The 18259-nt window shown below is 33.2% G+C and overlaps 2 protein-coding genes across 4 annotated transcripts in view; one reads left to right on the forward strand and one right to left on the reverse strand.

Moving 5' to 3' along the window:
- The first annotated feature begins 4085 nt into the window (after positions 1 to 4085).
- On the forward strand, positions 4086 to 12030 carry LOC132756811 (WW domain-binding protein 4-like). The gene is made up of 9 exons (XM_060747953.1): positions 4086 to 4239; positions 5979 to 6051; positions 6259 to 6321; positions 6617 to 6688; positions 7267 to 7345; positions 8200 to 8355; positions 8771 to 8874; positions 9801 to 9991; positions 10649 to 12030. Coding segments are annotated over exons 1-9 (957 nt in total). The 5' UTR covers positions 4086 to 4237; the 3' UTR covers positions 10866 to 12030.
- Positions 12031 to 15882: 3852 nt separating this feature from the next.
- The window catches only part of LOC132756812 (P protein-like), a 34096-nt gene continuing 31719 nt past the window's right edge, over positions 15883 to 18259 (reverse strand). For 2 of the 3 annotated variants that reach the window (XM_060747956.1, XM_060747954.1), the window contains exons 19-21: positions 17990 to 18077; positions 17277 to 17370; positions 15884 to 16827 (exon numbers count right to left, since the gene is read on the reverse strand). In XM_060747956.1, the coding sequence (XP_060603939.1) occupies positions 16722 to 16827; positions 17277 to 17370; positions 17990 to 18077 (288 nt within the window). In that variant the 3' untranslated portion in view covers positions 15884 to 16721. Of the gene's footprint in view, positions 16828 to 17276; positions 17371 to 17989; positions 18078 to 18259 lie in introns of all 3 variants that reach the window. The other variant, XM_060747955.1, reaches the window with a different exon arrangement.

Below are 18259 nucleotides of genomic sequence, written 5' to 3' on the forward strand. Positions count from 1 at the left end.
TTTTTTGCAATTCTGCATTAAAATTTTCAGCATCTTTTAGTTTCTGAACTTGGAAATGTTAATTTTTTCTATTATAGATTTGACAAATTTGCCTTGTCAGTTTTAACACATTTAGAAGATAATATATTTTAAAGAAAATATTTAAATACATGATTATAAAACCTTTGCAACCTCCTTTTTATCTTCAATGCATATCTGTTTTTTTTTTTAAATAAAATATCATACATGAGCAGAAGACAGTTACAGAAGATTAAAGTGTCAAAAGTCCTGCTGTGTATTGGTATTTTATTATAGTAGGTACCCTGCTGATAAGAGAGCCCCTTAGGGTAAATAACAAAAGGCAGATGATAAATATTAGTAGGCAATGTAAATTCTGTATGTGCAAATAAATTTCATTACAAGTAGTACAAAAAGAAAACTGAAATATTTTAGCATTTTATAATGAACTCATAAAAATAATCATATTGCATAATTATGTTACAATGCAACTCATAAAAATAATCATATTGCATAATTATGTTACAATGCATGAAAAAAAAAAAGATAAAAGATTGGTGTTGTCTCAAGAAATGTAAATGAAATATTTTCTAATCTTTTTGTTAATATCCATGTCAGTTAAAATATACTAGTATCCAACAGGTACATATCCACTTAATCCACAACTCATACATACCACCATTATATGTAAATATTTTTATTTTCAGAATAATATACATCATTTATATTAATCCTAGGTAAATTTTGGTTTGAGAAGGTAAGAGAGATTTTAAATGAGATAAAATTGACAAAATTTAGGCCAATTATAAACATATTAAATCATAGCTTAAAATCATAACCTTTAACTAAAACAATTATAAGATAAGATTAAAAATAACTAATTTGTATAATTTGCCCCCCCCCCCCCAAAAAAAAAAACAAACTGAATTTTTTCTTAATTAGCATTTCAACGTTTCATAATTATTTCAATACCAGATTATAATAAAATAGAATCAAATTAAATATCAATTACTTTTGTTTATTTATGCACTAACTTATTAACATTAAAGTTATAATTATTTATATTTACTTATTCTAACAATTAAGTTATAATTAAAGTACAAAATCAGTAAAATTAATGACTTTGAACAATTATTGTTCTAATATTTTATGCCAAATTTTACAAAATCCAATATTCACAACATCAAATTTATTATGAAAAACTATTATACAGATATCTATATTTTTCTATCTTTTTGTAAAAGTCAAATTGTTATTCATTGAAATAGTAGGTAACTGCTTAATACATATAATAGGTCTGGTGCACTACAAAGTGCACTTATGAAGTGCACTAGTAGTGCACTCCTAGTGCACTTTGTAGTGCACTAGTAGTGCACATCTAGTGCACTCCTAGTGCACTTTGTGTAACCTTTAGTGTGAACTCAACTGTACACTAAATTGCGTAGCAAGTACAAGAGACAATCAATGAAGTCATAAGGTCAATATTATTTACTACACGCCCATATCAAAAACACTATAACAATTAAAGCGGAATCTATCCTCTTTTCAAGAAAACAAAAGCTACAACAATTAACAAACAAAAGCTAAAACAATGAAACAACTCGTGAGCAGCACACGTGATGTTGATATAAGTTAACATACATGTAGTTATGCGAATATTGAAATTCATATACATGTATAATATTTAATTTTTGTCTGAATTATATTATGCTAAATTCGAAATGATTTTCACTTTTTGCATTTTCTTTTTTCTCGATTTTCTGGGATATATTTAAATGTGTGATAATTAAATTCCCGCATGTTACATCACACGTAATGTAAAAGGATCTATACTATATCTAAATGTCTATAATGAAAGAGTTTGTTGTGTAATTCTGGATATATAAAGTTTGGCATATATATGTATATTTTTCAATACGTTACGATTAATATCCGAAAATACTTTAGATCTACAATAGATTGTCTTTCTTCAGTCCTGATCTCATTGAAGACTGTCCAGACTGTCCTCGTAAAGGTCAATAGACTATTGTGTGGCAAATAGTGCGCTTTCAAAATTGCAGAATGCGACATTTCAGTTTCTTTACCGGCCAATTGAATTGACGCCGCCATTACAACTCCGTGAACCTCAACACGACCTGTTGTCCCAACTTTGTGCACCCAAACAATTTTCGCCAAGAGGACGCACGCATGCATACACAAAAACCCATGCACAAAAATGGATTTGGAAAATTGTTGCTGTTTTTAGTGCTTGTCAGATATTTATAAATCACAACATGGTGTCGTGTTGTGTGCCAGCCGTAAAAAGTTGCCACGTACTTCACTTCAGTGTAAATTAATATATTTTCTGGTCCTTCGGGATAATTGAGTCCAGCACTATTAAGTGTTGATAATTGAGTACCGATCAAGTCGGTGCTAAGGGGCGTGAGGGATGTTGCACATTTTCATTATCCCTCATGTACAGACTCAATCAAACCAAGTCTGCAATTTTCATGTAATTTCGCTGTTTTTGGTGCTTCCGAGGAATCATTTTTTTCCAGATATTTATACATCACAAGATGGTGTCAAGTGCTGTGTAGCAGCCGTAAAAAGTTGCCCCGTACTACACTTCTGTGTTGATATATTTTTCTGGTCCTTTGGGATAATTGAGTTCAGCTCAAGCCAGTGCTAGAGGACGTGAGGGATGTTGCACATTTTCATTATCCCTCATGTACAGACTCAATCAAACCAAGTCTGCAATTTTCATGTAATTTTGTTGTTTTTAGTGCTTTCGATGGATCACTTTTTTCCAGATATTAACTATGGTTGCCAAATTTGTTCGTTCCTCTGGTAGACACTCCTCAGTGAGTACATGGTGGGACTTGTGAGCAAGATGACAAAGTTTAGTTAGTGCTGTCTCAATGATGATATTGAAACTGACAAGGATAACGGTTCATATATTTGGAAGAAAGGACTTTTCCATTTTAGACTGAACTATCTACAATTGGCGAGAAACAACCATCGAATTCCAACCGGGATCATTGAAAAAAAATGGATATTGACTAATTAAGTATCTATAAAGGTCACATCCATGCATTGTTGACAGATGTACAATACGATCATCTCTTTTGATTAATATTGTCGTTAATGTTACAGACAAAGAACTAGCTGGTTAATTGTAGGCAGTAATATGGAACCCGGTTGCACTCAATACAAAAACAAACGGAAAAGGACTTGAAAGAGCTGAGATTTTATTTGCTCAATAATTACAGTTTGCCTACAGTTCAATTGTTAAAAGGATTATGAAACGAAAGGATACTTACATTTAATTACTACTTGACTTGCATTAAGTCAGAAAGTGCAAACCATACACTAAAATCCACAATTTAATAGCAAATGCAAATTATCCCGACACACTCTCTTAAATTGTTTATATAGGGTAGTTCAAAAATGCAGTATACATGACTATTGAGCAATAAAAGACATTAAGAACTTTAAACTTGGTGACAGATCTACCACACCGATATCTATCATAGGACAAACGTACATGTGCATGAAGAAAATAGACAGACAAAAAAAATATCGTAACCAAGTTTACAAGTTTATTTCTTTTTAATTCTGGCATGTTACATGCATGCGATTAAAACTACAAAGAATATAAAAAAAGGATAATAAACAAAAACATGATGAAGGGTTCATCGATCGATGTCAGCAAACATTGACAACCTATCGTAGACTTTGGTGGCAGAATGTTTAAAAAAACTCCTTCGGCTAGGCGAAATATAAACCAGTAAAACGTAAATGGACTGAAAGATCAAAATATAAGTATAAGGACGCCAAAGTTAATAGGTTGCGTTAGTCGGAAAAGGAGATGGAACCATGGACCTTGTGTTTCTTAAAATGAATTTTCTAAATCCTTCAAATGAAAAATAAACTTAAGTATCAGTCTTTTTAATCTAAATGCAATGTAAAAGAATAAAAACTCCCAAATAATCAACTTAATTACACTGTTTTATTATCTTTTGTAACTTTAAATTTTGTGTGCATCTAGATTTATTTGCCTCTCCATTTACTCAGTCAACAGAACGTGCAAGTTGAATAAGACGACAACGTCGACAACGAATATCATCAAAGATTTAGTCTATATCTTTTAAACAGTGAAAACAAAATATTTTTTTTAAATAGATTAAATTGATGAAACCTGAGACGAAATTCAGCACACACATACTCTTTTTTCTTTAAATGGTTGTCGAATAGTTCAACTATGTGAGTACTGGAAGCGAACATTAAGTCATTTTATCTTTTTTTTCATGTTTGTACCATTTTTCGGATAAAAAAATTTCGGATATAATCTTGGTTTTGTTATTTTCTGAGCTGTCAGACATATGATAGACATTATATCAGCCCCATTTCATGACGAACATTTTTTCGCCGTTTAAAAAAATCTGTGATAAAAAAGAAAGAAAAATGTAATAAACAATTATGAACAATACTACTAAATTATGGCCAAGATTGCTTTATCTGTTTAAAGATCTACTGGTACTTTACACCATTTTTATTAAATAGAGACTATTGAATTGGTGTAGATTTAGTACTAATTTTATTGAACTGTCACAAGTTGAATAAAATTAGAGGCTTGCGAGCAATTATTGTTTTATTTAACAAATTCAAGATAATTAGTGTCACGGTTCAGGACTGTTCACTTAAAGGGGAGAAAATGTGTAAGCGGCCGGATAGCTCAGTCGGTAGAGCCGCGGAACGGTATTCCGAGGGTCCCGGGTTCGAGTCCCGGTCAGGCTGCACATTTTTCTCACCCTGTGACATTTGGCGCCCAACGGGGGACTCTGGCTGCTTATAGCTCAGAGTTCAATAAGCATTGCTCTGTAGCTTTGTGAAATTCGAGGACAAATTTCAATATTGTGGTGAAGTATGTCACGGTTCAGAACTGTTCACTATATAGGGGAGAAAATGTGTAAGTGGCCGATAGATCAGTCGGTAGAGCCGGCGAATGGTGTTCCGAAGGTCCTGGGTTTGAGTCCCGGTCAGGCTGCACATTTTTCTCACCCCTGTGACATTTGGCGCCTAATAGGGGACCGTGACTGAATAGACATTGCTCTGTAACTCTGTGAAATGCGAGGACGAATTTCAATATAGCAGGGGAGTATATCACGGTTCAGAACTGTTCACTTAATAGGGGAGAAAATGTGTAAGCGGCCGGATAGCTCAGTCGGTAGAGCAGCAGAACGGTATTTCGAGGGTCCCGGGTTCGAGTCCCGGTCAGGCTGCACATTTTTCTCACCCTGTGACATTAGTATTGAATCTAAATTAATATAATCTCTTTTTATTGCCTTTCTTAAATAATGATGGTTTACAGCTAAAAGAGCCATTTTTCAATGATGCATATTTGTAGTGTAATGCTAACATTAACATGCTGTAAAACTATATTTGTATATAAGGCAAATGATGTTTAAAATTAAAGTGTAATATCGTTTTTATTAAATGGGTTTATTTCACTCCTGCGCCATGGCCTATGTGATTAATATTTGATATCATTCAATTTAAAAGGTGTTGATATAATCATCAGTCATTTTAATGGTTGAATTATATAAAAGGTGTGGTAATCCAAATGGAAACAACTATACAACCTAAACAGGATATACCTGTACATGTATATATAAAGTACATGTATATAAAAAGGTGTGATAATCCAATTATGGTTTATAAAATGAAGATGCTCAAGATTGTTCTCGGTGTACATTTACATCAATTAATTTTATAGAGAGCAGAAATTTTAAGAAAAAAGACAATTTTTTTTCTATATCTTTATTAGAAATTCCTTCTTTAAGTGAATTTAGCTGCAGACAAGTAAAAAAAGATTGGTCAGTGGGCTTGTTGATAAATATACCAAATTCCATTTCATCAACTGCTTAATTACTGTTGAAATAAGTTCTTTTTAAAAACAGTTTCATTTGTATGCATAGTGAAATAAATGTATATTTTTTCAGGTCTGAATATTGGAAATCTCAACCCAGGAAGTTTTGTGACTTCTGTAAATGTTGGATAACAGACAATAAACCGGTAAGTATTATAAACATGTATATGCTTCTCTGATGTGCTGAAATTTTGTTACTTTTTTTTTTAAACATATCAAAATTCATAATGATACTGTAACCTTGTCTGCATGTAGTTTTTTTTTAACCCAACTCATTTGCCACTTTATCAGTTAGAAAAGTTTTGAAAATGTGTTTGAACTATAATTATCATTTCATTCGTACTTGTTTTCAGAGTATTGACTTTCATGAGAAAGGAAAAAGGCACAAAGAAGCTGTCAAACAGAAAATTGAAGATGTAAGTTTCACATTTACCTAAACATTTTTTTCAATTTCTTTTCTTTTTTTGTCAAGTACATGTATCTTTTCCATCCTATATGATTACTTGGCTAAATTTATGTAAATGTATTGTAAAACAAACTTGCCCTGCTCTGAATTTAGAAACTGTCCATTGTGCAATTGAAGAATCTGTATCAAATTGAAAAAAAAGTTAAGTTATCAACAGTATAGAGCTTTGTCAGGCTAGTAAAAATATATTGATTAATCAGTCTCAAAGTTTCAAATGATTGCATTTGGAATTTTTTCATTCACAGTTAAAGAAGAAAGGTGTAGCTGATGAAAAGAAGAGACAGAAAGAAAATGACTACATGCAACGAATGGAAAAGGTGAGACACTTGTTTCCATGAAAATCTATAATATTGTTTTGAACCAGTTTTGATAGGTCAATTGGAAGATAAATATGTTTGTATAGGTCAGTAAAACCGGGATTGGCAACTTTGAAACCTGGGCAAAATCACGTTTTTTGTCTGAAAGAAAGACAATGTTTTAAAGTAGTTTTGTTTTGTAAGGAAATTTCATGTTGTATGTTAGAGCATAGGAAATTCATGTGCTCATTCTTGGTGACATTTTCTTTGCTTATATTAAGCTTGAAACCATCATGATTATGTTTTTGCTTTCTGGAGAATCTGTATCAGTGTCTTATGAGAAAAAACGGCTGTGATCCCTAGATTGAACTGCAGACAACTTACTAGGCCAACACCAAATCTCCCATTCTGCTTAAATTCTGCTAGTTATTATTCAATATTGTTGTAAAACTACTATCACTTACAGCCTTACTTTTCAGTCAGGTTTTGTTATTGGTGATATTTCTTGCAAGCGTTTGAGTAGTGGTAAAACAGTACTAATACTTCTTAATAGGTGATACAGATAATGAAATTATTAATATATTTCTGTTTTCTTACAGGCGGCATTGGAGGCCTTTAAGAGAGATTTAGAAGAAAATCCAGAGCTTGCAGCCCAGTATAAAGTAAAACAACCAGAGGGTAAGTTTATAAGTTTAACCACTGCATAACCCTTGTACTGTAAGTTTGTACAGCGGACTGCAAAGATGGGTAGACTGGACTTATTACTTCTTTTAGTGGAACAGGCTTTTAGCTTAACTATTCAAAGAAATAGGAGAGCTTTCATACTCACATCAGCATTAGTGTCGGCATCAGCATCACACTGTGGTTAAGATTTTGCCTGCAAGTTGGCAACACTACTGATAGGTTGAAACTTTACACACATATTTGAGAGCATAATTGAAGGTTACTGTTGAAGGCCCATTACTCTAACATGGTTGTTGACAGAATTATTACCCTCTTTAACCTTTGAAAATTCTACATTATCCAGGCACTTGGTTTACTATCAAATACTGAGAGTAATCAAGCATACTGTACTACTGACATCTTTTGTTATGTTTGGAACTACTTATAGTTAACTTTGTGAATAATTTTTTGTCGGACCATATTTATGACCCTTAGACAGTTGAATGGTTTTTCTCAACAATTGAGGGTATTGCCTGTGTTCTGTGTGAAAATAAAAATCAAGAAAAACAAAATTTATATAGAATCACTATATGCAAGTAACATAAAATATATCCTTATAATAAGCTGCTTTTAAAGATAGTATTCCTGTTGAAATCATGGCTTTTAAAAGATATAAAATGCGTGATCTTATATCTACGTCCTGCCATATCAAAAGTTCAGCAGCAATGTTATATATGTTATAAAGGGGCCATTATGCGTTTTCTCTATGAAAGCTGAAACACAAAAGTACTACATAACTAAAGACTCTAAAGCGCAATACACCCATGCATATATACACAGCAAATGAACTTTGACCTATATATTTTCAGTGTTTGAAGGTCCTCAGTTACCAGAAGGTTATGTTCCTTCAAAGAGTGTGGATGAAGAGAAAGAGGGAACATCTGAAGGAACAGAGAAACAAGAAGAGTGGTATGAGGCAATGTCCGAAATGGGATACCCTTATTACTGGAATACCGTGACTGGGGGTAAGCTTGACATAATTTTCATCATTTGTAACATTTGCAAATAACTTTGAAAACTTTGGACACATTTCTTGTCTGATTGACTATTTCCAGCTTAGTGGTTTTATTCAGTTGCCCACTTGTTCCCTGAAATAATGCAAGAAGGAACACTTGAGGTCTTTCTCCATCAGTAAAGCTGAAAAGTTACCATATGGTCTAAACAGTGCTTGTTTGATTTATATCCCTTTCAAAAAAAAAACAACAACATTAAAGTTAATTTGCAAAGTTGTGCATTTGCTACTCCTAGATGTTATTTTCTTACCTGTAATATCATACCTATATTTAATCTTATGATTTACAATGTATCATGACTTTTGACAAGCATCAAATATAAAGTTTTCTATTAATTTTTCTGTCAATTTGACTGTAACCTTTACAGAGTCAATATGGGTAGCTCCAGAGAAGTATGTATCGCTAGCAGACCAGGGTCTGGAACCTGCCCCCACCAATGAGGAGCCTGTTGTAGATAAACAACAGGAACCGGTATGTACTGAACTACTGATTTATATTTCACCATCTTGATAAAGGAGGTCAAACTTTTTTTATACCTTAAAGATACTGCTATTAGAAATTCAGAGTTTGTGGTTTGATGAGTGTTTGTATTTTTTATCATTTCAAGCCTGAAGCACTCTTATTATGCTTTCAGAAGGAAAAGCATATAGTAACTGCCTTGTCCATCCGTCTGTCTGTCTACTCTTGTTAGGAGGATAAATGAGCCGCGTCATGACAAAACCAACATAATGCGTTTGCGACCAGCATGGATCCAGACCAGCCTGCGCATCCGCGCAGTCTGATCAGGATCCATGCTGTTCGCTTACCAACCCTATTACAAGTAGAAAAACTGATAGCGAACAGCATGGATCCTGATCAGACTGTGCAGATGTGCAGGCTGGTCTAGATCCATGCTGATCGCAAACCCATTATGTTGGTTTTGTCATGACACGGCTCAAATTATTTTTTCTCTGTTATTTGTAATTAGATTTTTTTTTTAAAAGAGCATTGTTGCGTAATGTGGCACAGCACACAAGGAAGACTTAAATATGCTAGTCTTTAGTCTGATTCTGAGAAAAGACAATAAAAAAAGTATTATATGTATAACTTTAGGTATTGTTCATCTTAGATATACTTAATACAAACAAGATATGAACAGAAGAATAAAAAACTTGTTGATTAAATCTTGCAACGCTTTTATTCGAGCATATTACACTTACTTATATGTTTTATCAATTGATCTACTACTACAAAAAAAAAAAAACGGCGGACAGAATTTTAACACCAGCTGTTCAGACAGTACCAATTCCTATGGCGGCTTATCCACCATTCCTACATTCATTAGAGAAGTATTGTTTCAGGCAATTAAATATTTGTAATAAACTTGTTTTAAATATTTATTTAATTTATTAATTAAGCCAGAACCAAAAAAAGTAGAAGAAATACCCCTACCACCTGGCATTGAGTCAATTCCTCTCCCAGGCGAGGCTGACCCACCGTCCCCACCTTCACCAGAGGAGAGCGAGTCGGAGGAGGAAGACACAGTGGAGGGGAATCAGGATAGAAGTTCACGAGGAGTGTTTGGTGTATGGTCACGTGTTCAAAAAGAGTATGTTAACTTCCTTTTAGATTATTATTATTATCTTTGAATTAATGTCGTTGGAGTAGTGTTAAGTTAAAATACATGTTTAATCTATGGATTGTAATATGAAGTTGATAAATTTCCAGGAAAGTTGCACTTTACAACATATGAACTTATTAATATTTTACCATTATGCTTGTTCTACTGTTAATTTGAAAGGTTGAATAAATGATCCCTTGGGAAAAAAATAAAGAAATCAATTTTCTAGACTTAAATAGCAAAAAAAAAATCACTCATTTCTAACATCTAAAGCTGTGTGACATTTATGGAAGTTAGTTGTTAAATTTATGCAGGGAAATGACATTTATATGTAGGCTAATAAAAGAACTTGTAAAATACATGTATATAACTATACATGTAGCTAGCTTACGGACCAATGTCCTACTCAGGTGCCCTTTTATGCTTGAATTAATGAGAGGCTTCTGAATTCTTCAATCCTAAGTAAAGCTGGAAAGTCTCGAAATGATCTTTATAATGTAGATGTGACATAAATACCAAATCTCCATATGTGTAGAAAAATAGTATGTGTTATTTCTCTCGTGCAAAACATTACTTAAAATAGTGCTAAAATCAGTCTCTGAACAAGAAATTAAAACAATTGGATTTGATCTTTTTTGTCAACAGGGCAGAACAAGAGCAGGTAGATCTACAGTTACCTCAGACAGATGCTTACACAGACACAATATCTATACCTGTCCCTGTAGAAGAAAAAATAAAATTTAAAGAAAAGAAAGTGACTTCAATAGGTTCAAATAAAGGAGGTCCTGTTGCATTTAAGAAAAGAAAGCTTGCCAGTGGTGCAAGAAATGTACGAAGACGTGGTGATGATGATGATGATTAATTAAAGTGTGAAATAAAAAAATTATTGTAGTTTTGAGGCGGAAAATCAAAATGAAATGGGAGATGAAAATAAAGGGCTTGAGAAATGATGATAGTAATTGTAAGAAATTTGTAAAAGCTTGCATTGGAGATTGTTTTTGAGTGGTGAAAGATCAAGTCAAGAAAGTTCTTGTAAAAGTTGAAAAGAGGAAGGAATGTGAACTGTTATTTTCCATTTTATGATCATAACAAAGGTGATTCTTTTGACGCAAATTTAGGAATGTTCTTTTTTATAAAGTTTGAAAACATGTATCTATGAAGTTGATGCAGTATGTAAATGAAGTTTGTGAACAAAAAATAATTAAAACCATTAAAAAAAACAAAAAAACTGGAGAAGGAGCAAAGTGTTAACACCAAAGGTCAGATCTATGGACTGGATGTTTAGTTTCAATAGACCTTCATCAGGAAGATTTAATATAAGTTTAAACATTAAAGGAGTGTTAATATATTGACTTATGAGGTATATAATTGTCTCTGGCCTATCAGTTAAGGTCGTTGAATTGGAACCACTTGTCCCTCATTGTTTAAGTTTGAATTCCACCTGGGACTCGGGATTCTTTGTGTGGGAGCTATCCAGCTAGCTTACAGAATGTTGGTGGTTCTACTTAGATGTTAACTTGTTAAATTATGCACTTTATGGGACCTGAGGTCTTTCTCCACCCATTTAAGCTAGAAAGCAGCCAAATGACCTGTTCAGTGTTGGTGTGACTTTAAACCCTAAATGGACAGCAAAAATAAATTTATTTAGAGTGCAGCAAATGTAACCTTGAGACAGAGGGTTGAAGGCAATTTGTTCATGACTGCTGTTTGAAAAGTTGGTTGATAGTTAAAGAGAATCATTTAGAACTTCAGAATATATTTTCATATAATCACATTTTAGGAGCATGTGTTAAGTGGCCTACTGGCATGTAAATTTGTGTTCATGAACAAAAGTGCTTAAAGTAATAATAATAAAAAAAAAACATTAATAATGACAAATGTAAATGTTTTTTTACTTTCTTCTCTTTCATTTGTTTATACAATTTTATTGTTTATGATAGTATCAATGCAATTTTTACGAACTTACCTATGTTTATGCAATGATAAATATCTAAATGGTAAATGAAATGAAATAGTACAAAGAGATATTCATGATTTTGTTTTTCTTGAAATTTTTTTTTCAGGTAAATATTATTATACCCCCACCACAAAATGTGGGGGGGGCTATAATGGATTCGCTTTGTCGCGTCGGTCGGTCAGTCGGTCGGTCCGTCCGTCTCCATTTTCGTGTCCGCTCTATAACTCCTATACCACTTGAAGGATTTTCTTCAAACTTGGCTCAAATGTTCACCTCAGCAAGGGGATGTGCAGAACCCATGTTGCCCATGTGTCAGCTCAAGGTCAAGGTCACAATTGAAGGTCAAATATCAAACACAATCATATATAAGACAGTATGTTGTGTCCGCTCTGTAGGTCCTACAATAATTGAAAGATTTTCTTCAAACTTGGCTAAAATGTTCACCTCAACAAGGGGATGTGCAGAACTCATGTTGCCCATGTGTCATTTTAAGGTCAAGGTCACAAATTGAAGGTCAAATATCAAACAATCAAATATTACACAATATGTCGTGTCCGCTCTGTAAGTCCTACACTAATTGAAAGTTTTTCCTCAACTTGGTTCAAATGTTCATTTTAACAATGGATGTGCAGAACCCATGTTGTCCATGTGTCAGCTCAAGGTCAAGGTCACAATTGAAGGTCAAATATAAAACAATCAAATATTACACAGTATGTCGTGTCCGCTCTGTAAGTCCTACACTTATTGAAAGATTTTCTTCAAACTTGGCTCAAATGTTCACCTCAACAAGGTTATGTGCAGAACCCATGTCACTCTTTGCCGGCTTAAGGTCAAGGTCACACTTGAAGGTCAAAAATTGACTGAGAAAATGTTCTTTAATTTTAACATATATCTGAATATTTCTGAATCTAGGAAAGGTATTTGCTTGAAACTTAAAATATAAATGAAGTGTCACAATTAAGATATGCTGGTCAAGTTTCATAACTCTGTATTGCATTTTAACAAAGTTATGCCCCTTTTTAATCTTCAAAATTTACATACAATCACATATTAGACAATATGTTGTGTCCGCTCTATAAATCCTATACTAATGAAAGAATTTTCTTCAACTTTTCTCAAATGTTCACCTAAACAAGGTTATGTGCAGAATCCATGTCACCTTTGTGCAGGCTAAAGGTCAAGGTCAGACTTGAAGGTCAAAAATTGACTTAGAAAATGTTCTTAGATTAAAACATGTTCTTGAATATTTCGGAAACTAGCATAGGTATTTGCTTGAAACTTAAAAGATATATGAGGTGTCACATTTACGATATGCAGGTCAAGTTTCATAACTCTGTATTGCATTTTGACAAAGTTATGCCCTTTTTAAGTTTAAATTTACATACAATCAATACTAGACAATATGTTGTGTCCGCTCTATAAATTCTATACTAATGGAAGGATTTTCTTCAAAACTTTACTCAAAATGTTCACTCCAATTGGGCGATGTGCAAAACCCATCATACCTTTGTGCCAGCTGAAGGTCAAGGCCACACTTGAAGGTCAAAAATTGACTTATAAAAAGTTTAGTATATTGGGAAAATGAAAGGTTATTTGTAACTGTTTCAAACATGATTTGATAATAGATATTTTTACTATTACCTGTACAATTAGTCTTTTTTCACCAGAGATAATTTCTTTTTTATGTATTTGTGCCACTTCAGTTATTCCCTTAACCACCTTTCCAAGTGGTCTTCTGTCAAGGACATTGGTGGGGGTATGAATCGCATTCAGCGATAGTTCTAGTTTTTGACTAGTTATTTTGATAATAATATACAATGTAGTTTCTTTCTTGATCAGCATGGGAATTTCTTTAGAATAGAAAATAACTAAAACTATTCATTTACATTCTTTTTTCACTTTATTTTGAAATATTACAAAAATTAATGAATAAAAAATATATAATTATATAATCAACAAACATAACAAAGAAATCTCATAAATAACAATTGAGCCACGTCATGACAAAACAACATAATGGGTTTGCGACCAGCATGGATCCAGACCAGCCTGCGCACCCGCAGCATCCGTGCAGTCTGATCAGGATCCATGCTGTTCGCTTACAACTCTGTAACAAGTAGAGGAACTGATAGCGAACAGCATGGACCCTAATCAGACTGCGCGGATGCGCAGGCTGGTCTGGATCCATGCTGGTCGCAAACCCATTGTGTTGGTTTTGTCATGACATGGCTCAAATAATTAATTGCACTTGGATGACACATAGATTAATCAGTCTATAGTCAAACCAGAGTATAAAAACCAGTCTAGAAACTTATAAAATGTTGTTTTCATTAAAAGGTGGTCATTGAAACAAGGTAATAATAATTTAAACAATACTGTGGTGGTCATACATGCACTTAATTCTAAGGTGGTCTTCAAAGGAAAGTAATTATAATAAAATTAATCAGTCTTTAGTCAAACCAGAGTGTAAAAAAAGTATTAGAAACTTATAAAATGTTGTTTTCATTGAAAGGTGGTCGTTGAAACAAGGTAACGATAATTTAAAACAATACTGTGGTGGTCATACATGAACGCTATTCTAAGGTGGTCTTCAAACTGAAGAAATTATAATAAAATAGGAGTATAACAGTTTATTAAAAAAAAACAAGAGGGCCATGATGGCCCTGAGGTCGCTCACCTGTATATAGCACCCCCCCCCCCCACACCCATAAGAAGATGTTTCATGCTAAACATCTAAGCTCTAGCTCATTGGGCTTTTCAAAAGAAGATTTTTTTAAGTTTTTACTATACACATATAGTTAAAAACAATGACACCCCTGGGGCGGGGCCAGTTTTGACCCCATGGCTTTTATTTGAACAAACTTTGTAGACACTTACTAGAAGATGTTTCATGCTTAATATCTAAACTCTAGCTATTTGGGTTTTTTCAAAGAAGATTTTAAGTTTTTGCTATACACATATAAGGAAAATCAATGACCCCCGGGGCGGGGCCAATTTTGACCCCAGGGCTTTTATTTGAACAAACTTGGTAGACACCTATTAGAACATGTTTGATGCTAAATATCTTAGCTCTAGCTCTTTGAGTTCTTTAAAAGAAGATTTTTTAAGTTTTTACTATATGCATATAGGGAAAATCAATGACGCCCTGGGGCGGGGCCAATTTTGACCCCAGGGCTTTTATTTGAACAAACTTGGTAGACACCCATAAGAAGATGTTTCATGCTAAACATCTAAGCTCTAGCTCATTGGGCTTTTTAAAAGAAGTTTTTTTTAAGTTTTTACTATACACATATAGTTAAAAACAATGACACCCCTGGGGCGGGGCCAGTTTTGACCCCAGGGCTTTTATTTGAACAAACTTTGTAGACACTTACTAGAAGATGTTTCATGCTTAATATCTAAACTCTAGCTATTTGGGTTTTTTCAAAGAAGATTTTAAGTTTTTGCTATACACATATAAGGAAAATCAATGACCCCCGGGGCGGGGCCAATTTTGACTCCAGGTCTTTTATTTGAACAAACTTGGTAGACACTCACTAGAAGATGTTTTATGCCAAATATCTAATCTCTAGCTCTTAGGGTTTTTTAAAAGAAGATATTTAAAGTTTTTTCTTTCGGTTGCCATGGCAACCAGAGTTCTGCATGGAATTAAATCTTCTTTGAACAATTTTTAAAGGTGACCACCAAAGGAACATTCCTGTGAAGTTTGGATGAAATTGGCGTGGTGGTTTATGAGTAGATGTCATTTAAAGTAAAAGTTTACGGACGACGGACGAAAAGCAATCACAAAAGCTCACCCTGTCACTTTGTGACAGGTGAGCTAAAAAAGACTGTTGGCCCCTAGTGTCAGGTTTTCTTAAACACAGTCTTAATTCAAAGGTGGTCTTTTAATGAATGGTGGTCTATAGAACAAGGTAATTTTATATTGAATAGCACTTTTCTGTTTACAATAGAAAAAGTGTGGTCTTTTGTTACAATTTTTTCTGTAAATGGTCTGTATTTAAAAGTGGTCAAGCCGGGTATAGGTAATTATAATTTATACAGCATATAAATTATCTGGAAGAATTAACAGGTTTTTGAATAAATAGTCATATATAAAAGGTGGTCTTTAACAGCACTATAATCAACAAATCTATAAATTTATGTTACATAATATATATGTATGATGAATGAGCAATAAAATTATAACAATTTTGTTTTCATGAAATAAGTGTAAAATGTAAAAATATATTGCACAAAAATGATATGTCACAATTCAAATTTGTATGATTCATTTCTTAAAAAGGATCAATTAGTATTTTCAATGTGTTTTAGCTAACCGTTAAAACACCATTCGTCTGATTCCGTTTCAAATTTGTTTTTGTACAATTTTGGAGTATCTTCTTTGCACAAAATGAGCAACAAAGCCCTAACCGAAACAATGATTCCAGGAAATTTCCGCGTGGCATGGCCATTTTTTGAACCGGCGATTTGTTCTTTGTCTATATAAAGTAACGTAAAAAAACATAAAAAACACAAAATCTGACAGTATCTGAACCTCTGCATGTATAAAATGTCTCTTTTCAAATCCACCACTGGCCACAATGCTTTCTTTTCTTTCATATATATACAGTAGGTTCTTCATTTCTTTCATTTTATCCAAAATTATCGTAGTTTCTTTGCACAGCTCAAATTTGTCATATATTTTCTTGAATTCTCTATATTCTGTGTCTGTCTTTGTTTCTATGGTTTCCATTAGTCAGGTATGCGATAAGCAATGAACTACACTGTAGCACCTGTATCATTACCCCATGTGCCCCAGGCATGACTTATCAACAGGTACCCCATAGCTACAAATGTTGTTACCAACATCATTGGAAACCCAACTCTGAAAATATTTAAAGACAACAACATATATAAATATAAATAACAGACCTTAATAACTAAAATTGTAACCAATATTACAATATTATTGAAAGGAGCTATTTGGCCATGTGGATCTTAAAGCTGAATTCAAACTCCTGTTGGTTTGAAGCCCACAAGCCACTTCAATTTTGGTCTAAAGTCATTTTGTCTCTAATCATTGATTCATGTAGAATAAGTTTGTTTGTCACATGTGGAGGCATTGGTAATTACTGGTTAGTTATAAAGGAAGGAAGGCTGGTTAGGCGGACAAACTGCCAAGATATGACCAAAAATATGTACATATGTATAAGCATAACCCCCCTCCAGAAAAAATTGTATACACATATATATATATACAGTAATACTAAATACATGTACAAAATGAAAACTATTCAATCTTCTAGAGCAAGCTTAAGGCACATATGAAATTACCTGAAGAAGTCGAGAAATGAGAATCCATAACCATGCTGCTCTGCTATACCTGCTGACACAACATTTGCTGAGGCCCCTATCAGGGTTCCATTACCTGTAATAAAATTCATCTTTATAATATTTACTGAGGCCCCTATCAGTGTTCCATTACCTGTAATAAAATTCATCTATAAAACATTTGCAGAGGCCCCTATCAGGGTTCCATTACCTGAGATTAAATTTCATCTGTAAAACATTTGCTGAGGCTCATATCAGGGTTCTATTACCTGTAATAAAATTCATCTATAAAACATTTAAAGAGGCCCCTTCCAGGAATCCATTACCTGTAATAAAATTCATCTATACATAATGGATGACTGTGCAACTGTCAAGACAATGTGGCAAAGAATACCAACATGCATAAGAAAAATAACTTATATTACAAAAGCTCTAAATAAATGTTTACATCAAGGCATATAGTGTTATTTAGAAGCTTTTAATCAAATTTCACAAAAACTCACAAAGTAAAGCATTACATAGCATGATTTGCATATCATAAGCATTATCATAGGAAGAAAATAATTCAAAGTTAATTCTGAATTATCTTAAATTAAAACTTCATGATAAAAGTATAGGTATGGTAAATATCAAGCAAAGAAGGAATGGGTATAATTCCAAGCTTATTTTTATATTTTATATGCAAATAAAATAAGATAGAAAAGGGTGACCAATACCTCCAAGACAAGCTCCAAATGCTAGTGCTAAAATCATCGGCATCAGTGGAATTCCTACATCTTCATTCACAGTGATCAGTATGGGAATCTGAATGTTTTGAAATAATAGAAACAAGTTATTCTTCTTGTTTGAAAAATACAAGGATATTATAGATAATGATTACTTATTGTCCTAAGTGATTTTCTGTAGAAATCATATTTTCCATATTTAGAATTAATATGCTCCGAAACAAATTTGAAAACATTTGACTGTGAACTTTCCAAGTGACT

Source organism: Ruditapes philippinarum, unplaced genomic scaffold (assembly GCF_026571515.1).
Source record: "Ruditapes philippinarum isolate M1 unplaced genomic scaffold, ASM2657151v2 ctg1408_1_1_1_1, whole genome shotgun sequence".
NCBI classification, from domain to species: domain Eukaryota; kingdom Metazoa; phylum Mollusca; class Bivalvia; order Venerida; family Veneridae; genus Ruditapes; species Ruditapes philippinarum.